This window comes from Eschscholzia californica, unplaced genomic scaffold (genome assembly GCF_041429995.1).
Source record: "Eschscholzia californica isolate CP2 unplaced genomic scaffold, dmEscCali1.0.p SCAF_5, whole genome shotgun sequence".
Taxonomy (NCBI): domain Eukaryota; kingdom Viridiplantae; phylum Streptophyta; class Magnoliopsida; order Ranunculales; family Papaveraceae; genus Eschscholzia; species Eschscholzia californica.
Genome location: NW_028238472.1, coordinates 15,669,256 through 15,696,505, shown reverse-complemented (window position 1 = coordinate 15,696,505; position 27,250 = coordinate 15,669,256). Strand labels below are relative to the sequence as shown.

At 38.3% G+C, this 27,250-nt stretch overlaps 1 protein-coding gene across 8 annotated transcripts; it reads right to left on the bottom strand.

Annotated features, from left to right (window-relative positions):
- Nucleotides 1-9,042: 9,042 nt before the first annotated feature.
- Nucleotides 9,043-22,938, bottom strand: G2484-1 (protein). 8 transcript variants are annotated; one of them, XR_015225369.1, is made up of 20 exons: nt 22,565-22,927; nt 19,774-21,454; nt 19,376-19,671; nt 19,165-19,303; nt 18,872-19,015; nt 18,417-18,793; nt 17,999-18,322; nt 17,428-17,900; nt 17,051-17,103; nt 16,858-16,965; nt 14,732-16,743; nt 14,550-14,652; nt 13,224-13,404; nt 12,740-12,807; nt 11,856-11,971; nt 11,214-11,688; nt 10,793-11,127; nt 9,708-9,810; nt 9,417-9,527; nt 9,043-9,218 (listed from the first exon to the last, which is right to left on the bottom strand). XR_015225369.1 is itself a non-coding variant. In XM_086641048.1 (19 exons), exons 2-19 carry the CDS (start codon nt 21,443-21,445, stop codon nt 9,511-9,513), a joined length of 6,999 nt encoding a protein of 2,332 aa, XP_086497174.1. In that variant the 5' UTR covers nt 21,446-21,454; nt 22,565-22,938; the 3' UTR covers nt 9,043-9,510. The 8 variants fall into 8 exon arrangements, 4 of the variants coding, with proteins under 4 accessions (XP_086497174.1, XP_086497175.1, XP_086497176.1 ...); XR_015225368.1 differs by having other exon boundaries at nt 18,872-19,018; nt 22,565-22,918; XR_015225370.1 differs by having other exon boundaries at nt 17,999-18,313; nt 18,872-19,018; nt 22,565-22,918.
- Nucleotides 22,939-27,250: the final 4,312 nt, after the last annotated feature.

Below are 27,250 nucleotides of genomic sequence, written 5' to 3'. Positions count from 1 at the left end.
TGAACGATCCTATCGTGTTACATAGACGCAGATTCCAATTACGACAAATGGCGCGAAGACTGCAAGAAGAAGAATTTTTCCGGAATGGGAACGGTCGACAAAATAGATTGATGGTGTTAGATTCAGAGATTCAAAATAGGTTTGAATTACATGGCCAGTGCATTTGTTCCCATTCCATGTCACAAACTGTATCCATTATGAACTATATATGTGGGCATTTCATTAGCCAATTCCACACTTCCTCTCCTTAAGTATACACTAAATCAATCTAAGACAAGTAAGAAATCAAAATTCATAATGGATACAGGTAATAACAACTTGAACGATCATATCGTGTTACATAGACGCAGATTCCAACTATCTTTGAACATTTGTTGTTGTCTATCATTTTTCAAATTCTCCTTAACAAAAACCATATCTTCAATCATAGAAAGGCATGTAACTTTCGACACGATACTTCTTTTGTCTTTAATGGTAAGTTACATCATCCTGATAACAATAAGAAAATTATGTCGTTAGTATACATTACAAAGGAAAAGTATCACAGTTGGGTAAACTGTAAAATAAAACTATAAAAATCTCATCCCTTTCCTTGTTTCTCTACTTCTATTTACTTCATTAACTACACAAATTGTAATGAATCTGTTAATGAACTTCGATACAAATTGTCATGAACAAAGAATAATAACATTATAAATTCTTGGATGTGGTTCATTCTTGAATTTAACCCCGATTTTATGGTTCTGGTTTTATTCCGATTTTGGTACTTAATCTGACTTACCCACAACTGAATTTAAACAAACACCATCGTCGCATCAGATATGTAGTACATTTCATACAAACCAAGAATCAAACAAGAGTCAATTATTTATCCATTGATATACATTCTAACATAACAGATTCCGCGAACAATATAAATTATTGTGTTATAATGAAACACTGAAAACAACACTGTAGTCTTATTTTTTCTAACAGATTATGCTTATTGTGGTAAATCCTCCTTAATACAACAGAAAATTTTGATCATTTGTTGTTCATAGAAGAAACTAAATTGAGGATTAAGGAGATGGTCATCATTGCATAAACAAAACTTCAGAAATTAGAACTCTAACATCAATCATGTCAAGAACAAGAACTTTCACAGGATTAATAGAAACTCGACTTTATTTATTTACTCAAAAGTAGCAACTACACCACATCATCTAAACCTAGCATTCCTCCAATTTCAACACATTATCATACAAGATAGCTAATAACATAACTAAAGAAGATATCACAACTAAAGAAAACACAAACCCAACTTCCATTACTATTGTCAATTATCCTTGGATGATTCCAACTTAACATGAACTAGGGGTATACCAAAAGAGTTACTATATCTATACTAGGGTTTCTAATTTATACTCAAAACTAAGCTAAATTTGGTTAAACTAGGTTACATTAACTCGAAACTAGGTGTAAGAAATTCTAAGAACTCTATCTTATTTCCAATCAATAATTTTCTAGTTTATTACAAGTTTATTTATACTAATGGAAAACAAAAGGAGAAGAGAAAAGAAAGATTAGAAAGTTTATAGACAACTAAACCATAATTAGTTGTAACTAACTTTAGTTTGTTTATTCTTGTTGCAGGTTGACTGGTCAGAGGTCTTTGCTTGACTCGGTTTGACCAGAGAGTTTCTTGGTCTTCACTTGACTTGGCATTGGTCTTCTCTTGACTTGACTTTGACTATGGTCTTGGTCAGAATATGACCTAGATATAAAAGGCAAAGTTTTGCCCTAATTCTCATTTCGACTTCTCTCTTCTTCTCTGTAAAAACCCTAGATTCACAGCCCCCCTCAAACTCATGGGGAGGAGCTGCGATGAAGCATGAGTTTGCTTCGAAAATAGATGAATAGATCAAGTGAAACCCCTTTGGTAAATATATCTGCGATTTGTTCCTTCGTTAGGAGATGATGAACCACCAAAGTTCCATTCGAAACTAGATCTCTGACATAGTGGAAATCGACCTCTATATGTTTCGTTCGGGCATGAAATATGGGATTTGAGGCTAAGTATTTCGCACTAATATTGTCACAGTAGAGAAGCAATGGCTTCTTCAGAGAACAACCAAGTTCCTCCATAAGGTACGTAATCCATACCATTTTTGTAGCAGTGTTAGATAAAGCTTTATATTCTGCTTCCGTTGAGAATTTTGCTACTGTTGCTTGCTTTTTCGAGCACCAAGAAATTAGGGTTTTTCCTAGAAACACACAGTAACCTCCTGTTGACTTGCGTGAGTCAGGACAACCTGCCCAATCTGAGTCTGAATAGGCTGTTAATGTTGTTAAATCTGAAGGAGAGATTAAAATACCTGAACCCAAAGTTCCTTTAACATATCTCAAGATCTTCTTGACCAAAACTAAATGAGTATTTGTTGGTTTATGCATGAACTGAGCGGCGTAATTGACTGCAAAGGAAAGATCAGGACAGGTCAAAGTGAGGTATTGTAAAGCCCCTACTAAACTCCTGTATTCTGTTGGACTTGGTAGCTCATCTCCATCTGTAAGTGAGACACTTTTACCATCTGATACTGGTAATTTTGATGGTTTTGAATTCAATAAGTCTGCTTTCTGAAGTAGTTGAAGTGCATATTTGTTTTGTGTTAGAATGATAGACCCTTGTGGTTGAGTATGAGTTACTTCAATACCCAGGAAATAAGCTAATGACCCCAAATCCTTCATTTTAAAAACCATACTCAACTCCTTTATGAGACAATTGATTTGGGAGTCAGAACTGCCTGTAAGGATGATATCATCCACATATAGTAATAATATCATGTTGCCTGCACTAGAGTGATACACAAACATGGAGTGGTCTGTCTTGCTCTTGTGAAAACCATATGAGTATAGAAAGGAAGCAAATTTGTTGAACCATGCCCTTGGTGCTTGCTTTAGTCCATATAGGGCTTTGTGTAAATGACACACATAAGATTCTTTTCCAGACTGAATAAAACCAGATGGTTGGACCATAAAAACATCTTCATCAAGAGTCCCATGAAGGAAAGCATTTGAGACATCTAACTGCTTGATGTGCCATGACTTAGTAACAGCAATTGTGAGTACTATTCTAATGGTGTTTGATTTGACCACTGGGCTGAAGGTTTCTGCATAGTCAACTCCCTCTTGTTGATGAAAGCCCTTAGCCACAAGTCTGGCTTTATATCTTTCTATAGTACCATCACTCTTTTGTTTGAGTTTAAAGACCCATTTGCAGCCTAGAACATTCATACTCTTATGATATGGTACTAGTGACCAAGTTTTATTGAGTGCTTGATATTCATCTTGCATAGCTTTTGTCCATTCAATGTGTTTTGCTGCCTCTTTGTAAGTAGTTGGCTCAGTGGGTAATTGTAGAATAGACAAATATGCAACATTGATAGTGTGAGGTGATGTAAAATGAGCCACAAAATCATAAGGAAGAGTTTTACTTTTGATTATACCATTCATTCCTCTAGTAGTGACCTGTCTAGTCTGCTGAAATGGAACTAAACCAAGTTGAGATGCTGGTGTACTAGTTCTAGAATTAGCAATGCCCATCTCACTTGGAGATTGAGTTCTAGTAACTGAATTAGTTGGTGAACTAGTAGATGTACTAGGTGTCCCTAATTCAGTAGAAGGCTGATTAGGAAACATAGAGGGAAGGGGTAATGATATATGTGGTGATGTTTGCTGATCACTAATAGGTTGTGGTTGAGAGATGAGAATGAAAGGAAAACTACTCTCATCAAAAACCACATGCCTGGATATATAAAGTCTCTTACTAGAAGGATCATAACATCTATAGCCCTTGTGTTCATTACTATAACCAAGAAACACACAAGAGACACTCTTTGGACTGAGTTTATCTTGTCTGAGTATTCCTAAGTTAGGAAAACAGGCACATCCAAAAACTCTAAATTGAGTATAATCAGGGGACACATGAAAAAGTGTCTCATAAGGGGAAATACCCTGAAGTGTTTTTGTGGGTATTCTATTGATGATATAGACTGCAGTATTGAAAGCATCAAACCAAAGAAATTTTGGTAAATGGCAATGAAAAGACATAGTGTTACCTAGTTCAGTGATATGTCTGTGCTTTCTCTCTGCCTTTCCATTCTGTTGTGGAGTATATGGACAAGAACACCTGAATATTATCCCATTTGAGTCCAAAAACTTTCTGAATTCCCCATATTTCAATTTAGGAGCCCCATCAGACTGAAAATATACTATCTTTTCCTTCAAAAGATTTTCAGTTGCAGCCTTGAAATGAATGAAACACTTTGTGCTATCAGATCTAGCTTTCATAGCATATATCCAACTAAACTTGCTAAAATCATCTAGAAAGAGGATATAGTACTTTGCCCCATTTGGAGTTGCAACAGGGGCTGGTCCCCATATATCACAGTGAACCAAGTATAGGGGAGTATTAGTGGTAGTAGTGGACTCCTCAAAAGGCAGACATTTGCTCTTGCCTAAAGCACAAGATTTGCACAAAGTCTTTTCATTAGTAGTTGATAATGCTATCTTCTGTTCATTATGTAGTTGAGTAATTATACCATTGTGAGAATGACCTAATCTTGTATGCCATGTATCAAATTGAACTGCAGTAAGAGCCATATGAGCTGAGATGACTCTGTCTCTTAATATCTTGTTATGAACTTCAATAGGATATAAATTTTGTTTCATAGGACCCTCAGCCAATATCTTTTTGGTGCATAAGTCTTTTATAGTATAACCCCATGGTAGAAACTCAATTGAGCATGAGTTATCTCTTGTAAACTTTGACACAGATAAGAGATTCCTTTTTAGATTTGGAACACACAATACCTTGTTTAATTCAAAAGAATGAGTGGCAGTAGATAAATCAGAAGACCCAGTGTCTGTAATAGGAAGAAATTTGCCACTACCCACCATGACTGCCTCTGTCCCTTTATAAGCTAGAATTGAGTTTAATATAGAAGCACTATGAGTCATATGACTACTTGCTCCTGTATCTGCTAGCCATGTTGTATTTTGATCAGTTGTAGTTGTAGTGACAACATGACATTCTTCTGCTGTACTGTTAGATGATTCACAGTCAAAGAATACATCTTCTGCCATATTTTGAACAATAGCAGTGTGACACTCTTGAAATACCTCATCATCATTTGTAATATGATAACTTTGAGTCATATTAGAATCATATAATTCAGCATTATTAAATTCTAATAATACCTCATCTTCATAAAGAAATGAATGTGAATCTGGCATATGTGTAGAATTTTCTAAGGAAAGATCTTGCTTTTCTTGTGATTCAGAGTGGTAGCCCATATGATTCTTATTTTGTTGATATCTAAAGTAACAGACACCTGCTGAATGCCCCCACCTTTTACAAATTCCACAAGGAACTTTTGAGAAATCAAAATCATCTGCCCTTTTTCCTTTATAGTGTTGATTTGAACCTCCTGACACTAAGGGTATATTCTCATCTTTCTTTACTAAGGGTTGATTCTTATAATAAGAAGGAGAGGGTTTATAATTCTGTCTAGATTGTTGTTGTTGATTATATCTTCTCACATAATAAGCCTCATGGTCTACTTCTCTTGATAATAACCATTGTTCATGTTGTATTAGCCTAGATTTTAGTTGAGCAAATGATAAGTGCTCATTGTTTGCTCTCACAGCAATGGTAAACTGATCATAATCAACACTTAACCCTTGAATAGCAATTCTTACTAGTTCTGTTTCATTTACTTTGTCATTAACAGATAGTAAAGAATCAGAAATCTGTTTTAATTCCCTGAGATAAACAGATATAGTAGAGTTTCCCTTCTTTATATTTTGTAATTTCTTTCTCAATTGGTCTTTTTGAGACTCAAGACCTTCATTGTGTGTAAGAACAAGATAATCCCATATTTCTTTAGCAGTTTGAAGGCCATAGGTATCATAATAAACAGATTTGGAGAGAGTACTTTTGAGATATGATTTCACAAAGTTCTCTTTACTCCTCCACTGTTGAAATTCTGGATTTATTTGTTCAACTCCATGAATAAAGGTAAGTTGTGGAGGTGCTTCAATTGTGCCAGTGACAAACCCTAGTAACTCATAAGTACTAAGAAGAGTTTCTATTTGGTCTTTCCACATAAGAAAGTTAGAATCATCTAACTTTTCAGTGATGAAGCTAGTAACTGATGAAATTGGGGGCAGATTACCTATATTTGAAGACATTTGCAGAAAGCTTGAAGAAAAGCCTGAAAAAAACAGTAAGTAATGTTGTATATTGATGTAGTTTTGATGATAATCTTTGAAATCTTGATTATAATGTTGAATCTTATGAATTTTGATATTGAGTATGTTGAATTTTGATATTGAATGTTGAATTTTCTGAATGTTGAATCTTCTCTTTGATTGCGAGATGATGATGATTGTTATTGAGCTCAAAGAACCCTAGCTTTTGGATCACAAAAGACCTAGACTGATACCATGTAAGAAATTCTAAGAACTCTATCTTATTTCCAATCAATAATTTTCTAGTTTATTACAAGTTTATTTATACTAATGGAAAACAAAAGGAGAAGAGAAAAGAAAGATTAGAAAGTTAGTTAGACAACTAAACCATAATTAGTTGTAACTAACTTTAGTTTGTTTATTCTTGTTGCAGGTTGACTGGTCAGAGGTCTTTGCTTGACTCGGTTTGACCAGAGAGTTTCTTGGTCTTCACTTGACTTGTCATTGGTCTTCTCTTGACTTGACTTTGACTATGGTCTTGGTCAGAATATGACCTAGATATAAAAAGCAAAGTTTTGCCCTAATTCTCATTTCGACTTCTCTCTTCTTCTCTGTAAAAACCCTAGATTCACACTAGGTTAAGTAAAACAAAGGGTAATCAATTATCAAAGTATCACAATAACAAACCTCAACCTACATTAAACCTTTTTGTTCATCATCAATGGCCGAAATTAAAAAATCTTTTTGTTACATTTGTAACCAATTAAAAAATAGAGTTATTTAAATTTGTTCTAAAAGACCCAAAAGAAAAGAGATGGTTGTACATAGCTGCCACTTGGGACATAAAGAAAAATCTTTCGAGTATAAAGATTTTTGTCAACGAGATTTGACCTAAGGGGCCATCATTTTTGACAGAAAAATTACTTTTTTTTACTTTTTGCTCTCTAGTCTTCATCTGTTAATGTCCTCCCTGTCTCTCACTCTCCCTCCATCTCTCTTTAGGGCCGCCTACATACAAGTCGTTTGGGTTTCAATTTTAGGTTACTTCAAAAGTTGCAGATCTTCCAATGGTTAAGAAGAAAAGAACATAAAAGATAGGTAAGAACTGTATTATTTTTGGAAGTCATTACATTCTTTCATTTGACATACTTTAATGGTTAGAAAATAGAGAATACCTGATTACTAACTATAAGGTTTTTGTTGAGTGTTCTTGGGCCTCTCTTACCCCAAAAGCTAGCTCAAGAAGTAAGGTTTCTTCCACACTTATTAACACACCTCATGCTCCTTTCACAACCAATGTGAGATTATCCTAACAATCTCTCCTTCGCACATTGGTTCTTAACATAATAGTTATTGGACCGAGACTTGTTATTACGCGAGTTATGATACCAGTGTTGGGTGATCTTGGGCCTCTCTCATTCCAAAAGCTAGCTCAAGAGGTAAGGCTTCTCCCACACTTATTAACACACACCATGCCTCTTCCACAACCAATGTGGGATTTAACCTAACAATCTCCCCCTCACACATTGGCCCTTAACTTCAATAGTTATCGGGCCGAGACTTGTTATTACTTGGGCTCTAATACTAGCGTTTGGTGGTTTTGGACATCTCTCACTCCAAAAGTTAGCTCAAGAGGTAAGGTTTCTCCCGCACTCTGCTCCTTCCACAACCAATGTGAGATTAACCTAACAATCTTCTCCTCACACATTGGCTCAACATTAATAGTTATTGGGCCGAGACATGTTATTACTCGGGCTCTGGTACCAGTGTTGGGTGATTTGGCACCAGTGTTGGGTGGTTTTGGGCATCTCTTATCCCTCACTTATTAACACACCCCATGCCCTTCCACAACCAATGTGAGATTATCCTAACAGCTTTTTTAAATACTTTCAATTTTTAATGTTGCGAAAAACACGTCTGGATTTGAGAACTGTTTTCTGGGCACGACTGGTTTTACATCTTAGTCCCACAAACACCACCAATATCTACTCAAAATATTCAAGAATTATTGATCTGACCGAAGATGTTTATTAAGTTCGAAGTATTAGGAACTGTGATTTTCTTTCCGACCCAACCCCTCTAAAGAGCAAACCCCTATATGTTGCACTATGAAAACAGTGCTATAATGAATAATGAATAAGGAATTAGGTGCTAGGAGTCAACGACCCTTTGCAGTAGAGGTAAGACATCTCTCTTAAGCCCATGAAGTCTTGGGATCAAGTCTCAAGCTTTAGGCTCGTTTTCATCAGACTTCAGACCTCTTTAACCATTAGTTCAACTTAGACAGTTATCGTGCTTATCACAATGCCCTGTAACTACTTACATAGATTGTAGTCGATTTCTCAAAAAAAAAAAAAATAAGTACTAGGGTCTTTTACTCGCTGCCGCCCAGTGATGCTTCATTTGTGAGTTCTTCCTGATACATTGGTCCTTCCAACTGAAAAGTAGTTGGGATACAGCAGGAAAAAGAGGAGTGAAAAGACATTAGAAGATGAATTAAGGCCTAATAATTTCTCACCAGAATAAGAGGTTATTTTATGAAATTGTTTCTCAATCATCGTAATACTTAAAGATCTACAGTCATTTGCTTCTTAAGGATAAACTCCTCTTTTGCTAGACTCCTTGAAGTAGCAACATGATTCTGTCATGACACAACTCTCTCAACATAATTTCTCACCAGATTAGCACGATGAAAAAAATGTAAGTTCTGGCAGCCTTGAACAGTGTACATGAGTGGGCATAGGAATCCAACATAAAAGTATTGCCATATGTATAAAACAAAGTGTTAAATAGATCATGCTTTTCAGAGGCTGATTAAGTTCAAAATCAATTTAAAAATGGAGTACTACACTTTGTTCTATGTTCATGAGTTCCATCCTCCCCAAAAAAACATACAATATCCAACTACTCAAATTGGTAATAGGCTGAGTCAGTCACCCAATCTGATTCAGCAGTAAGAACTTTAACTTCCCCCATAAGTCCAGCCTTCCCTGCAGAATACGAAAAGACTCTAAAACAGCAAAGCAGAAAGGTCAATTTTCCATAACGGCGTTGACAGTGTAACTATGTGTGTTTAACTCTAATAAAATACCGGGGATCGAAGAAGATGCTAAATATACACCTCTCTACAAGACAAGTCGAGAATTATACTGAAGTATTCGCCCAACAATATGAAACACGCTCCGTACCTAAAATAATCCTCCTACCATTCAAATATTTACATTCTTCACTGAGGGAAAGCACAGCAACCCTAGTCCCACCACTGCCTATTTCTCTATCCTTTTAGCCATGGTTATTCCCTGTTCAATTAACAGTAGTCAAGAGTTAATGGCATCCCAAGGAGAAAAACAAATTGAATGGGCGAGAAAGGAAATCCAGAATTCAATCGTGAAACGTTCAAATTACAGTTTCCCCTTTTCTTTCAGGGAAAAGTCAAAAGCTGAAATTAGAAAACATATCCCAAGTTCAAACGTGTTTACCTCTAGAAGAAGCTGCACTCCTTTGTTGCCCTTTGGAACTCCTGTCATGTGAGGCACTGGGTATCTTAGAAATGATTAAGGAGCTCTGTAATCCTTCTAATAGCTGTAGACAAGTCGAACAAAGGATTTTTATTGTCGCATATAAAGCTGTAGACTGCAGCATTATCTTTTTGTAGTGTTTCAAGAGAGAAGCAGATAATCATAACCCTCAAGCGCAATGTTAAAAGGTGTTTTTACGCCTCGAATCCTCGATGCGGTTTTGTTTGACAACGCGAGGCGGTGCCATAGGCAGTAAAGAGGCGTAGCTTCAATCTCATATATTTTAATATAGTTATAGTATTTAACTGTATTGGTATGTTTTATTGAATTTGTTTTTTGGTACTACAAAAAGTTGGTTTTTTAATAGTAAAATTAAAGGATATGGGTCACTTATACCCTTTTGAATACCTCTAAACGTTAAAGAGAAACAAAGAGAGCCACTAAAACACCGGGGCGTAAGTTCTCATGTGGTACATCTATATTTTGCCTCGAGGTGTAAGCCTCCATGCAAATCTTATGCGCTAATGCGCCTTTCTAAACCGTGCTCAAACGTATTGGAAGAGTAGATTAACTGCCGTATGACCCTTGGCTATAGAAATCATAGAATTATTTGGGGTAGAAGACCCAATCCCCTGAACTTTTTCTTTTGTTCTTTTTCCAGGCTGAGCTGGGGTGGGGGATCAAACAGGTGCCCACTTCCTACCAAATCCAAATGTGTATGTTTATATATATATATATAATATATATATATATATATATATATTAAAAAAACACAACCCTATATATCAATATATATACTACATAACATAAACATATAAGGGTATAATACATACGCCGCAAACTCCTAAATATATTTACTTCAATGGCTCAAACCATTTTAGTGACCATGTTTGTAGTAACGGAATTGAGGCAATAAAGAGATAGCAAAAAGGACCATAACTAAAAGTAGCATCAACCAGAAAAGATGGAAAAAAGCCACCTAGGGAATAGAGTTCAGGTAGGAAATTTTAGAGTGCCTAATTATTAAGAAGAGACATAAGGCTTACTCTTGATGTTGGTTGGATTCTACGATTTGATCTTCTTGGCTCAACTGCCTCCGGTATTGATTTTGAGGAATTATCAATATGACCTCCAACTTTCTGTTCGTTTCTGGATAACTTTTGAGCTGGAGGTGCCACTTTTCCTCTATTTTGAAGGTTAGATGCGATACCTGAAAATGGCTTCTTCTTTGAAGGAGCTTCTAATCCAAGCCCTGACGAAGGTAACACCTGGCCTGCAGATGCTTTGCTAGTGTTGGGAAAAGAGCCAGGCTCTTGCAGGTTCTGCCTCTCTAACAACGTTCCGTCATGGGTAGCAGAGGCGGGAGCAGTCGTTCCAGCGCCTACAGTTGATATAGAGAAAATACAGGTTGAAGAACTCTCATTACCCCACTTAAATGTATTTTACTCTTAACATATTAAGATTTACCTGATTTGAGCAACCTAGGATTAGAATCAACCATCCGTTTCCCCTTATTGACAACTTTAGACGGATTTTTCCATCCACGGGAAGCTGATTCTTGAGGTATCAAGTACTTCGCAAATTTCACTGGATCATTTCCTTCGCTTACTTTAGCACCCTTATTCGCTGCCACATAATGTTTGCTAACATCCATAAATTTCTTTTTCTTTCCTGGCTTAGGAACCCCGAAAACTACTCTTGATCCCTCCTGCAGACCAGTTCGCTTGGCTGCAACTGATTTGTTGTCCTCCCGAATATTCTGTCCAATTGTGAATACTTTATCCTTCGCAGATAATGCCAGTGGTCTTGATGATTCAGGCTCTTCATATTCCTCAATACGCGTAAGTTTTGCTATCTTTTCTTTTCCCCTTGCCTCATTTGCCATATCAGCTTCAGTTGCCCAACCACCCAGCTTTGCGCGTTTTTCCAGAGGAGAATCACCCTGAGGACCAGAAGTAAGAGTTTGAAGAAGAGACTAGAATAAATATTAACAATGTAAATTGAACATCAGCGACATCAGATTAGAAAAACCATTTGGATCCCATGGAGGGAAATTATATTCTCTAAACAGAATAAAAAGGATATCAGAAGAGGAAAAAAAATTCAGACCTCCTGACGAGATAAATTATTCTCCCTCGAGCTGGACATTTCAATCCATTGTCCATCCTTCCAAATGAGAGAAGGTCGAAGATTCCAAGATCTAACAACTGAAACGTCACGTTGAGCTGCACAATTTACGTAAATATAATCACTACTTCCTCACTCCAAAAGAAACATGGATACCACCAAAAAATGCATATAACTGAGAGAACTTCAATATCTGTCGTTTGGGTATAACGTGTGATAGATACTCTCACACTCGTACCCGACTCAGCTGGTCCAGGTCTCAGGCTACCAGGCAAGTACATCACAAAACTTGGATAATATATAGCGACATACACAAACATAGGGTTACATACCTCAAAAGAAAAATAAAACCATTCGCGAATAACATACAAAGTTACAAACAGCAGATACTCTAGGTTCGAGGCAAAGACCAAGTTCCTAGTCAACCATTACTAAGAAATAACTCACAAAAACTATCAGAGAAAAGGTGCATATATATATATATTTGCACAGGCACAACACAACACAACAAAACCACACGTGTGTGTATATATATATATATATATATATATATATGTATGCGTATACATATTATACATGTATCACAATAAGAACACATGGATGAGATTAATTCTTTTTTCCTTACTACCAAAAAATCAGTACTTAATTTGTTTTGTGAAAGACCGAGAAACGAGCCGAGCCACTTAACTCAAATATCTAGAGTCAGCCGGAAGAGTCATGACTTGACGAGTTACTTCGAACTTAGTTGAATTACGGACTCTCAAGGTCTGATCACGAGTACCTCGTGAGTCAGTTACTTCCGAACCCGGCCTCATAGATACTATTAGATAGCTAAATAAGTCAAAACCAGATCATGTGGTGCATACCTGAAAATTGAACAGTCAAATTTGAAACATCTTCTGTGCTCTTTGCGATAATGGTTCCTTCCCACCAGCTGAAATAAGAAAGTTTTCACACACAAATCCATCAAAGATACACTCACAGAGAACCCAAAAACTTAGTGGTGCAACTGGCTAATCTGACATTAGGAGGAATCCAAGAATTCATAGCACATCTGACATAGGTAAGCCAGGTACTCAATATGAGTAATTCAAAATCTTTCATGTATCGGTTGTCTATATTTGTCTATATTCCCTTTATGTGGACGCCACAGACTCTTTACAATAGCTACACAAGTCACATGATTCAAGATCGGACCCATTTCTATAAAGAAGTAGAAAACATGTACCATGAACCATATCTAAAATGTCAGTAGCATGTTCCTTTCAAAGAAATGTTTGTGAGGTGGTAACCAAGACAAAAGCACACTGTCCATACTAAGTTACTAACTACATTCGTATCTATACATACCCGTCCTTTATCCACGCATCCACCTTGTTTCCAACAGACCAGGCATAATCTCCTCTAGCTGATCTCCGCCTCTTTCTAGTTCCTTCATTCTTTAAGGCACTCAATGGATGGGGAATTCGAATTCGGGGAGCTTTACCTTCTTCACCTTCAAGTGACACCCATTCCTTAAACTGTCCAGAACCTACAGAATTATTTATTGTCAAAATATTATGAATGATAATCCAATACGTGGTCAAAGCAGCATTCATGTAAAAAGTGTCCTATTGAGAAATTCATTGCTATTGATATATTTCAATAAGTTCCAATCATATATTCTCGTATTATAGTATATGCTATAAAAGTACACATGATAGACAAAAAAACAGCAAAAATTAGAAGTCAACCTCTATTGTAATATTAGAGTACCAATCAAGTTCACATCAGGGTCGTACCCAGGGCGGAAAACGACACGTGTTCAAGTAACGCAATGTGTAAATACAGAAGTTAACATTTAAGCGGAACTTGCAGTTTTATGTAATGCTATATAATTACAAGAGCACAGATGGAGAGTTAAGCAGCAGAATGAAGAAACAGCTCAGGCAGTGGCACTGGGGCAAGAAAAGCACCACTAACTACTAAAACACCATCTACAACAGTAATGAAAAGAGGATTCTGCATCAGAACAAGAGTACCCCTTGAATAAAAGGTTTCTCGTCATCAACTCATCAAGGGAAAAAAAGCATTTGACGACAGACTTGGTAAAGAAGAGGTGTTATTCACATCTGCAGAACAGGAATTGTTAATAACTTTTTTATTTCCGCGCAGTAGGAACTTCGCCACTTTGACTAAGCAAGGGATCATGCCCTTAACGAAATTTAAGAGAACAAAACAAGACGATCAAAGTTAAAGTGGGTTCACATCATACAGTTGTACAGTCTCCCCTTCCCGGCCATTCTTAAGACAAGGATTTGTACCATGAATAAGATTCATAGAGGCACAATGCTCCAAAAACACATAAAAATTATTTGCAGCTGACAAGAGTAATAACCAGCTATCTTAATATTTGAAGTTCGAACTTCAAACAACTAATACACCAGCAGTAGTAGAATCACTCTCCAATCTAACATACAATTACAGATTTATATTGCCTCACATTCTAAAGCAATAAGCAAGCTTTGAACATTAATCTTTTATGGTGAAAGCACCTCACATGTTCTCCATGATTGGAATAAAAGAGGATTGAACTTTCACACTAATTTATGTCATACGCGAAACTTCCACACTAAAAATGCTTAAGAAAGGCAATATCACAGGTATAGGCCAAAAGAAACAAGTATTTAAGCTCACCTTCATCCCGTACAACTTCACCGTAACAGACAAAAGCTTTTCCATCCTTCAAACTCAATACTTTGGCAGGCAACCAGACCCTTCTTTCTTCAGACGACATAACCTGCAAGTGTTGAAGGGCATTAACAACCACATTATGAGTGTATCAAATTAGATCTAATAAACCTGGCTAAGATACAAACCTCTACTGTCGAACCTTCCATAATGTTGCTCACTGTGGAAATTATTTTAGACTGATCATTCTGGACCTTATCTGGAGCATCTATAGATCCAATCTCAGATTCAGAAACAACCACATTGGTTCTATTGAAGTCAGAGGTTTCGCTAAGTTTTGGTAGACCCGGCTCCTTTTCACTACTTGCAACAGAATCCCATCTCATGTTGGTCACCCACATGTTACAATCCACTGGCTGCCGGGACATATCTTCAGGAGGAACATATGCAGCAAGTTTAGCGTCATTTAATCTTTGGTCATTTGCGTGGTTAGCAGATCTGTCAACCCCATTTTCATCATGATCTATGCCAGACTGTTCCATATTAGCAGGATTTGATTTGCCAAACTGCTCAGAAGATACATTTTGTGCTTTCCAATAACCTTCAGAACCAGCATCAACTAATTCGTGGAGCGTCAAAGGTATCGGATCACCCATTGCAATAATTGTTCCTGCCTGTGATACAGCTTCTGCTGCCATTCCTGCTGCTTTAACAACAGCATCTAAGTTCTCCGCTCTTTTTGTGGCAGCAGAAGCAGCTTCAACCCTCTTCTTCGTAGCTTCCCTTGCAGCAACAAGAACTGACTCTGAAGCGTTCGTTCTATCCTTACCCTTCAATATCGATGCAGGAGAAACCATTCCTAAATTCATCACACTTTCAGCAGTTGAATTGCCAGGTTTACTTGAAGCAAGTGCCTCATCTGCCATCAGTTTGGCTTGAATAGCAGCATCACATGCAACCTTAGCAGCAGCAGCCGCAGCCTTTGCAACGGCAGCTGCAGCAGCTATTGCAACTGCTGCAGAAGATAGTTGAGCTTCAACATCAGAGATGTCTCCAGCGTTCTTCTGGATGGCTAACTGTCTCCAGATGTCTTGGCTATGCTTCACGGCAGATGCAGCAAGAGAAGCAGCATCTTCTGCATGTTGCTTAGCCTCCTCTATTTTAGTACACGTATCTTTCGAAAAGATAGCCCTCTGTTCTGTCTCTGAACCCACTTTTACCTTGTCATGTGTAGGAGGCACGGGAGATGTCAAAACAAGACTACTAGAAGCAACTTCAGGAACAGGGCTAGAGGGGGTTGTGATGGCAATAGATGTAGGTTGGTAATTACTACCAGTAGCAAAAGCACTTTCTGACTGAGGTTGAAGGAAGGAAGAGATCTGACCAGATTCTACGGAAGCCTGATTCTTTTTCCTCTTCGTAGGCTTTCCTTCAGCAGAAGATTGCCCAGGTGGAAGTGTGCTCTTTTTCACATCAAGCGAGAAAGGAACTCCAGCAGAAACACTCATTGGTCCACAAGTATGAACCACATGAGTAGGAGATATAGTCTGCGCCCCGGAGGTGTGTGATACAGACGACTCCTGAACAAGAGAAGAGATCTGCCCAAGTTCTACAAAAGCTTGACTACCTTTCCTCTTCCTTGGCTTTGGTTCAGCTGAAGCATGATTTCCAGGTGCTAATGTTGTCTTTTTCCGATCAACTGGAAGGGTAACTCCCAGCGAAACACTCGTAGGACCGCCAGTATGAACCAAAGAACTAGGAGGTACAGGCTGCGACACGGTCGGACATGAAACAGACGACTCTCTGACAGAAGTTACGTGGACTGATTCTGTAACAGGTAATGGAGAGCTTTTAGCATTTGCATCAACTCCAGCACTTTGAGGTGCAACAATCCAGGTTGCAGGACCAGGGGTTTGAGACTGCCATGGAGGAGTATTTCCTATATAATGCCTCAAATGCGGCGACTGGAAAGGATGCAATGGAAGAAGTGTCTGATGAGAATCGATAACAGGCCCCCTCATCATGCTGCTAGAATACAACCCTTCACGAGGAGTAGATATAGTCCATATGGGGGAAGACATGGGTATCACAGAATTTATCATTCCAGGAACACCTCTGCTGCCAACTCGGCCTGGTGTAGAAAAAGCTTCAGTTTGATGATTACTTTGTCTTGTTGTTGTCTGTTCGGGAGCTTTGGCACCTGAAAACATCATTTCTTTACTTAAAAGTGACAGGCTCAACAAGTATCTGCGAAATTAATATTTCTCAGACGAGATAGGTTCAAACAAATTTTCCACAACAAGTTAGCGTATACCTGAGTTGTAGTGCAAGGGAGTCTCGGAGTTACTGATCGGGGATTTCTGATGCTGGAGCCTTTCCACAGTAGCACGCCACACGCTCTCCCACACTTTCCTCCCACCATCTATTTATTCATCAACGGTTATATGCATTAGCAGCAAAGTCAAAAATAAAGGAAACAATGACAAAATATGGTGTTTAATCCAGACCTGATTCTCCGAAAGCTGACACCATCCATGCTTCTTCTGGTGCGGTTCCTTGACTGAAAAATACAATTTCTGATGTCAATTTGTATTCCTGGCTGAGTAACAAATATATAAATGAACTATTTGTCTTTAATGAGAAGACTTCTGATGCATGAATATTACGCTATTAGAGGATATACACCACTACCAAGTTTCAAGCCTATGACAAATACACACTTCAAGTTGCAGCACCAAATTTTCAAGGCCAATTTCGATCAGTTAGAGTGATCTCTATTGTCAATGACATATGCATACAACATAAAGAACCAAGTCACTTGGATTGGTAATGCCCCACATAAGTAGATCTTAATTTCTGGATTCATGAAAACACATATACTTACATGGAAGATCCATAAACAAATATCTGAGCACGCAATTGCACTTGTTGCACGTCTGTGAAAGGCTGGTGAAACAACACAGATGTAGATGCCGAAGTATTTAAATCTGGCAGGTTAGATGACTGAACAATAGGAAGACAGCAGGGCTTACTACTGCTGCCTTCTGTAAGTCCAAATGGGCGTACATCTTCTGCTTGCACAACCCGACTCACTACTCCAAATGGACTAGGGAATGTACTAAATGAATTGCTCCCTCTTTCTTTCATCTGTTTTGAAAACGTCATTTCTTCAACATTCCCTTCTTTAGCAACTTGTCCAATAACCTTGCCAGACGCCAGTCTTGTTTTATCATCAGCCTTAGATCTACGGCGGTCGCCTTTCGCACTAGGTGTTCGAGTATTTCCACGAGAAATTTCTGGAGAACTCTTCGGATCAATTTGGCATATGGTAGATGCTGAAGGAGGAGTTCCTACAGCCTTTAGAAGAATTGATTCATAGGAACAAGAAAGAACATCAGGAGAGAAAAATAAGTGTTAGATTTAACAATTGACAGCTAACAAGAGTAAGTATAGACCTGGGGATATTCAGGAAGTTGAAGACCAGTGAACGGTTTCCACCCATTGCCTGTTTCTTTTTCAGGCAAATGTACCTGTGGGCTGACCTCAAAAGTGAAATTTTTATCATCTCTAGGGATATCTTTACGAAGTATCCCCTCATAAGAAGGTTCTCGACTAGCTGTTTTAGCAGATGCAGATGGCGTACCATCCGCAATAAAACCCTTGTTTTTACGTGCATTCCTTCCACCAGATTTCCGGGGAGTTCCATGAGAAATATTTGGAGAGGCCTTCGGATCTATTTGGTGTGGACTGTGTGTTAGTTGGGGAGAACCCTGTAATAGCTTCGTTACGACTCGAAAATTAGAGAATACACAACATTCGAGGAAAAATATAACAGATTTAAATAATTATGAACCTCAAAACAAGTGGAAGTACCTGAGGAGCTTCACAAGGCTTAATACTGGGAAAAGGTCTCCAGTCACTGTCAGCTCTTTTAGAGGAAACTGGTAGTGAGACAACCTCGAAACTGAAACTTTTATCACCATCAGACGTATTTTTTTCTTTGAGACCATGAGCGTCCGAGGTGACTTTATTGGTCTCGCTAATGAGAACCTTTTGATCTAATGGAGACTTGCCTACATATTCATTTTCCTTTTCACTTTGAAAGGACTCAGTGCAACTGATGACAGTAGGTGAACCACAATTAGTTTCATTAGAATTCGGACAGCTGATTCCAACTTCTGCAGAATGAAATTTAGGATGGTCTTTTGTAACTGGTTCAGTGGCAATCTTGCAGCCACTCAAGGCATCACCTTCAAAAATACATGCTTGAACATCAAAATGAAGAGCTATAGGAATAAAACTTATTACGAAAAAAATAAATATGATACCTTCTGTGCTTGAAACCACAACGTCACTCTGGCAGTTAGTTTTTCCAGTTGCTTCTGTGTCATCTGGACTATCGGAACGAACAACATGAGAAGAACCCTCTAATGACGGCATTAATGAATGCCTCACTCCCTCCCTGTCACTTGCTGCTAAAATAACAAAACAAAATAAATTTCATTTGACCTCTAGTCTACAGAACAATGTTCAGTAGAGCCCCGTTTTGTACATAGTACTTTAGTGTAGATGTAGACCAGATTTTGGTAGAAACAGGAGTACATCAAGAGTCATGAATTACCTTCAGTTTTCGAACTTTCTCCTTGATCTAAAGAAGAAACAGCAACATCATTTCCTTTTGCAAGAGATTCCTGGAAAATGGGATTTCCCTCCAACTCTCTAGAACATTCAGGAGTGTCTTTGTTTGACAATGTTGCTTCCTGTTTAGCAAAGCAGTTGGTATCAGCAGTTCCTGAAAGAGATAAAGATTGACCAACATGTCCATGTATTACCTCTCCAGCATTTCCAAGAACTACACCTTGCTCCAACTCAAGAACAGAAGACGGCCCGACTTCCATCTGAGACCCCACCTCTGTACATGACAAAGTAGGCGGCGAAGAGACTTTAGTTGCTGTCTCTTCCTCCTTACCTATGTGACCAAATTCCTTCACAGTTGAAGAAGACTTTTCAGCTTCTTCAAGTTCAGTAGCTTTATCAGCTTCAATAATACTCCCCAAAGGCAATTCGTGAGCACCGACTGAGTTGTTATTGCATGCCAATAGGGCATCTGAGAGGTCACTACCAGAAACTGCCAAACGTCAAGAACAACAACAACAAGATAAGTAACTGCTAAGATCAATATCACTGTTGAAATTTAGGCATCCAAGGTAACAATCTTTTCATCATATACCTGATTCATCAGCCAAGACCTGTACAGCTGGATTTTCATGGACCATAACAACACCATGAGCAGTAGATGAAGGGCACACCTTTTCGCTCGCCATGAAGGAACCATCACTTTCAGACTCCACATTACCTGGATCAGTTGGTGACCTTGAATGTCCCTTTTCAGGAGAAATGTCTGAATGACTAATGTGTACATCATTAGGCTCAATCCTACTTGACATTACATCAGAAGTTTGCATGGAATCAACATGCATGCAAGAGGATAGCTGAGTCTTCGTAACAAAATCAGCCATTTGGACTCTCACCCCATCATCAGAATATTTAATACTTTCAGTTGCCTGTGATGCATTAATTGAATCCTTCGCCGAACTGGAAGAGTATTCGGTACTGCTAACATTTTTTGGGTCCGTCAAAAGTTTTACCTCTTCCATAGATATTGAATCAGTATTACTCAAACAAACCTCACTGGCTAATTTATCGCCACCTTGTAACAAAAACTCCTGTCTTTCATGAGATTCAATATTACTACTTGCTTGTGTTATCTCCGAAGTATCTATTTTACTGTAATTTACTCTTATTTTCTCTAACATATCAGTAGACATAACTGGATTGGAGACAGTGGCCCCAGCGCTAGGGCTGATGCCAGCAGAGTGTGATGCGGACTCTTCTATAATGTAAGGTGCCTCCTGTATGCTACCAGTAAACAGATCTCTCTTGTCAGTATCATCAAATGACACCACATCTTTCCATTTGCTTGTATGGGTAGAACCGTCGACGATAAACCCTTCATTACTTATTTCTGGCCCTTGTGCTGTTGGTGAATCATGTTTTGGTTCCAACGTAGATTGAGCCTGCACGTTACTGCCACCAATTTCAGCTTCACCTGCTCTACAATTTTTATCATCCAAGTCAGCCTCTTTGCTCAGGGTCAGATTTTCTCCCGCACTGTCAGCATCCTTTACTTCCATCTGATTTGCTTCTCTGCCCTTCCCCTCAACCGAAAGATTTTCCTCAACCACTGCTAAAGTACACTTCCCACTAAGAGAACTTGGACCCAAATCTTTTGAACTCCCGTACATAGATTTTTCACACTCATTAGTTACTGAGTCTTCTACCAAAGGCAGTTGCTTGTCGGCTGCATCATTACTCAACTCAGAAAGCTGTTGAAGAGACTTATCGGTTTGTAATGTAGAATCCCCATCTACAGGATCCTCTACCTTAGGAGCACAACCATCTTGCTTTGAATTAAAGTCAACTTGTTTGACTAAGTTATCCGATCCATCACCTGCTTCTGATTCCTCGACAATAGTTTTTTCCATGATCATCTCATCTTGCCCTACCGACTTTAAAAGCATTTCAACGGATTCAGATGAAGTAGCCTCAGACCAAACATTGGTGCGCCTTGAGATGGAGCAAGATTCAGCCGCACTGGTACTGAACTCTATACCACTACTTCCACCAGAAAAATTCTCAATCCACTGGTTATCTTCTTGGCCTTGGATGCCGAGTAGAGCCTCTGATTCAACTAAACTATTAAACCTCAGGTTAACATGCAGATTGTCATCCAAATCAAACTTAGGAAGTGAGTATGACCGTAAGCCTGGAGGAAACTTAACGTTTTCTTCAGCAGCTAACTGGAACGCCTGGCTTTGAAAATCATTTTCATCATAATCCATGGGTTATTCCTACAACAAGAAAGTAATATGCATCAAAAACAGTGTTCAAATGCTAACAAGTTGCTACTCCCCACTTTCCGTTGCCCATAACGTTGCAAACAGTTTAAAATACAAGCTTTTTAGCACCGAAAATTAAATGATAATTTCATAACCGAACAGAAGGGGCTGACGAAGAAAGTATATACTGATCATCAAAATGATTCTCTGAAATCAATAAAATGAAATAAGAACATTGTCAGCCAAAAAGGTTCACCAGACGAAAGTGTGTTGCTTCCGGAGTTGGGCCACTTTTATTTCAGAAAGAGAGCGTTAGTTTTTTTTTTTGCACAAAGTACTTCGTTTTTTTGTCTTTTATCAGTACTCAATATAGAAAATTAAGAGTAGATACAAATGCTCCAGTAAAAAAGAAGAAAACGCATCTCTTTATATCTTTCATTAGGACCAACTCATGTGTCAATTCTTGCAACAAAAAAAAAAAACTCATGTATCGATTGTTCTGATCACATTCTCCAAAGTAAACTCAATCTGCTCAGCAATTTCTTACTATAGGAAATGACTGCTGACATATGCACTTCTCTTTTATTCTTAAAGGGCATTATACAACAATGAAACACGATTCAAAAATTGCAGTTACAAGCAAAGTTCAAGAGCTAACATACTCAGTCCTTCAAATTAACAGACCCGGGGAATTACTTCAATAATTCTTTTCAAAACCCTAAAGTCCTATTTGGATACTTGCTTCTCATATCATATATTCATATCATGCTTTTAAATTCCCCAGCAAAATGGCACTGACTACATCAGATACAAAGGTTTTCGAACTCCAAAATGAAAAAGACTTTAAATGAAACCAAAAACTAAGATCATAAACTGATACACATCCCCAGCTGAAAACCCTAATTCTCAAAGATCAACGATTAACAAAAACATAGACTGATAATTAACCAACTCAAGAAAGGGTAACACTTTGTTCAACCATAAACCTAACCCTTTTGATTTCTGTAACCCGCACATATTCTTGCAACACTCTCTAACCTATAAATAGAAATTAAAAAAAAAAAAAGGAACTTGAAGAATCTAAATAACAAAATACAATCAAAAAAGAGTAAAAAAAAATACCTCCCTCCATCCGGTGACGGAATCGTATCCGTTGATCAAACACAAACAAATTTCAACTTTAATCAGCAGATTCATGTACAACTTCGTTCAACCAACAAAACGAAACCCTAATTTCGGGACTTCCCGACTTGAATCTCTCTAGTTCTAGTCTTTAAAATCAAATAAAATCCCTACTAATTGAAAAGGTTTTCTTTCTCTTTCTTCAAATCAATGGAGTGACGAATCAACTTAATCAGAGGAAATAAGACGAACAGAACCCTCTCTCTCTCTCTCTCTAACTTTCTCACTCTCTAACTTCGCCCTTTTCACTTACCACGGACAAGGTTAAGACGAAATGCGGAGTTTGGGTGGTTCAAAAGAAATGAAAAGAAATTAGGGTTAACTAAATACCCCTGTATTTAACTTATTTACGGTATAACCAAGTTGGTCAATAGAAGAGATAAGAGTAAACAGTAGGGGTATTTTTAGAAAGGGAATATTTCGAAAGACCTGAAGAAAGGCATTCGTTGACCGTGATGGTAGTAGTCAATGAGTAGTAATCTGACTTATTGACCAATATAATGAAAATAATGGTTGGATCAAGTGATAAACCAATTAGGGTTATTGGTCCATGGCATTGTTGTTTGATTTTTTTTTTTGTTGAAAGTTGTTGTTTGATTATTTCGTATTGAGTGCAATTAGAATCTCCACTCTCTCCCTCTCTCATGTTGGACAAACATGACCTAGTGGAATCTTAGTAGACCAATAGGATTGTTGTTTCTTGTAAGAGATATCTGATTAGTATTTTGATTAATAGAGAAAAAAAATAAGTGTGGTTTTTTATTTAGCCATGTTACTTGTATAAAATGTTATTATAACGTCGATACAAAAGGTTAGGTCTATTGGAATAATCTTCACATAAAAAGCAAATAACTGTGTAGGTAAACTATGTATAGAAACTTCATTTTACAGACTAAATAATAATGACTAACAACGATGATGACGGTTATCTTCTTGATGATGAAGATCCATGATGAGACGATAAATTTTCGGTGTGTGATTGATGAAACAAAATCTTCAAAAAAAACTCAGAAACCACTCTAATGCTCAAGTCAGTAAGGTATGTGTGCGGTTTTAAGGAAATAAATTTAACGTTTGAGTTAGAAAACGACCTTCCTCTCGTTTTAGGGCAAACCTAATGAGGTTATATATGTTTGGATGATTGCTCGCGATGCTTGTCTGATATTATGATGAGAGAAACGTGTTGATGGTCGTGAGGAGGATAATAAGTGATGATATCGATCTTCTGACATTGACAGTTCTTATGACATTTAACGGTTCGTGTATAGAAAGCGGGTTGTTGGTTTTTTCTAGTCTTTCGTGTTACTTTGTTCGGCTTGTTCTGGATCTCGGAATGGTTGAGCTTTTCCCGGCTGATCAATCAGCTTTGAGCTTTCGATCAGATCATGGTTCAGGTTGGGTAAATCACACCGCAGATCCACCTTCCTGAGCCTCAAGGCAATACGAGCCTCAAGGTATCAGGTTAATTTTCGTAGACCTCCCTTACTATTTCGGGGCTCAAGGCAGAGCTCTTACCAGGGTTGACTTAATTTCTTCTCTTGGGTTTGTTTTTGAGCCACATCAGGGATCAAGGTGATCAGAAGACTAATGTAGACATCCTATGTCAGGACTCGGGTCTAAGGACTCCATCTGGACCACCTCCCTAGTGACTTTTGACGAGGGTTGTCCTCTATGTATTTTGGTCGATGACTTCTTAACTTGGTCAAAGCAGACTTATATTTGGCAAAACACGAGCCCCCTCCCCTAACTCCTTAGTTTAAAAGAGAAAGATTGGCGAGTAGAATAGTTACTTGCCTCTTTTTTGTTAGACTTAAATAAATAACTTGAGTCAGAGTCAGTCATAAGTCAAGTTTTTATTTATCTTTGCAAATGTCACTTGGGCCTAGACCACTCTGAATGATATGTCCTTTCAGTCTGAAGGAGATGTCCTTCTGAAGGAGTGTCCTTCGACCAAGATGACAATGCGCTCAATTTGTCGAATAGGATGATGATAATTTTATCTAGAAGATCATCTAGTTCGATCGAATTAGGGATCGTAATGCTTAGCTAGAAGTCTACTACGATCGTCGGGTCACTTCGGTGATTCGCGGCTAATATTGACCTGATCCTACAACGGGTTACACCAAAGAGCGGTGGCTTGACCAGAGAGAGTAGACTGGAGGGAACAAGGCGATAGGGTGGATTAAATCCAATTTGATAAGCCCAAAAGATTCGGATTGGATCTAGACAAAGAGATAGGAAGAACCGGGTCCGAAAGGGAGGTCCGGATCAAGAGAGACGGGTCGCCCATGTTATGGCCGGCCAAATAGAGTGGGCGGTCAGGCCCAACCCACTAAAGGGGTTGTCCGGACCATCCACATAAAGGGGAATCCCAGATTGGAAAGAACTCCCTTATGGAAATCACACGTAGAAAAGGTTTCCGAGTCTTATCTTTTCTGAAATTCTTATTGAATCTTAATTGGAATGTGATTCTAACTTTAGGGTTCTTTGCATAAAGACAATTAATAGAAAAGAAAAAGGTGTGAAATTTTCTCAAGAAAAAATCTATCTCTACAACATTAAGTGGAAATAGAGATTTTGAGAAAAGCTCCCAACCTATCTATCTAGTCAAAGAAGAAAAGTTTTTCATCTCAACCTCTTAATAAGGTCCTAACTAACTCTACAGGTGGGAGATCGTCAACTTGCTCGGGTATCTGAAGTAGAAAAGCTATAATTAGGAGTTCTAATCTTCGGGATAAAGGCATCAGATTTAATTCGAGGAAAAGCGATTAGGGTAAATCTTTATCCCCCTCTAGTTCATCTTTAGTTCTTGCATGTGATCCAGGTAGCTAGTGTTGACGTACTTGTGGTCTGAGATTCCACATAAAATACTCGGTGAATACGATACCATACACACTCGCCTCCCAGTTGGACATTCTCCAACGAGGAATTCATCCCACTAAAAGTCTAATGGCTACGAAGCTCATGTTGACGACCATCCAGATGAACACTTATCCGTCAAAAGTAATAATACTCCAACACCCCATGCTCGCCCTCAACCGAGCATGTCGGTTATCGAGTTAACCTTAACTCCGAAGATCTTGTCATGTATCCCTTGACTAGGTCACTCGAAGCACCATGTCACATCAAATACCTCGAACATCTCAGACTACGAGGAGTTTAACGTCAAGGAGGCGCAATCGCATGGTCAAGCTACTCTAGACGGTAGATCAACGACTTGAATGAGTTTCCATTAGGGTTTAGGGTCACCCTCAACCCTTATTATTTCGGATCTGATAGACTTAATGATTCTATCAATCGCCTATAAATAGAAGGGGACTCAGACTCAAAAGGGCATCGAATGTCGGCTAGAACCTCACATTCGAATATTCTCTTGAGCACTCTACTGAACCAATCTTCTCTCTAACACTTATTATCTTTCAATCAATACTTTAGACAACGATAATCTTCCTTCGACCTCCAGCATACTTGAAACTCTCCTAGAATCTCGTATCTATTCCACATCTCGATTTGCCAGAACATCCGATCGAGGCGACCTTTCGACCTGCTCCAACAGACTAACTTGACAAATTACTGTAGGGAATTAAACCCTTGTACTAGTGTTTATAGCGGATAACGACATCTAATGTCTAACACTAGTATCCCCAAGATCATCATGCAAAACTAGTAATTAAACTAATGAAGATAGTAGATTACCTTAATCGCTTTTCCCTCGAACTAGTTGAATTGATTAAAGAAGACCAAGAGCTTCAAACGTAGATCCTCTACTTGGGACACCGAATAGTGTATTTAATCTCCCTCCTTGAAAGCTCGCTAGCACTCCAATGGTGGTTTGATAATAAGAAGACCTTCTTCTTGCTTGACTAGAAGATAGCTTGGGAATTAGCTCACTTTCTCCTCTCTACTTGATGTGGTAAAGTAAGAAAGCTTAGAGAGAAATTTCACACCTTATTCTCTGCCCTAAGAGTGTTTATATAGAACCCTAATAAGAATCCACCTCCTTTTAGGTTTCCTAAAACACCCTTTAGAATAAGATTTAGGGAAATAGTCGAAAATAGCAACTAGTTGATATTTTCTCAATTCCCTAAGGAGATGACGTCCAAACCCATCCAAAATTGTCAGATTTAATGTTCATAACATAAGGAAACGTCCCTCCAAAAATCAGCCCAATCCGAGCCCTAAAAGTGCCCGAATCGGCCTAGGCCCAAAACCCTTATTTCGGGCCTTTTTGCTATCTTTTGCCCAAATTCTATTTAGGCCTGTGAGATATGTTTATGGGACATTCCCAATGTTATATCACACTCCCACTAGTCATATCATCCGATTAAATACCCATTCTTATGTGTAACCCGATGTAGGATCCGATCGAAGTTAGCCGCGAATTACTTCGTAATTCGACGATCGTAGTTGGTTTCTAGCTAAACGCTACGACCCCTAAATCAATCGGACTTGATGATCTTCTTCATCAATTGTCCTAGCCGACATATTGCTCGCATTGCCATCTTGGTCGAAGGACATCTCCTTCAACTCCTTCAGACTCCCACTTGGACTTAGAACAAGTGCAATGCCTCGATTCCCGTGTCAATTTAGTATCCCATCTGATACGTCACGTCATTCAGACTTTCT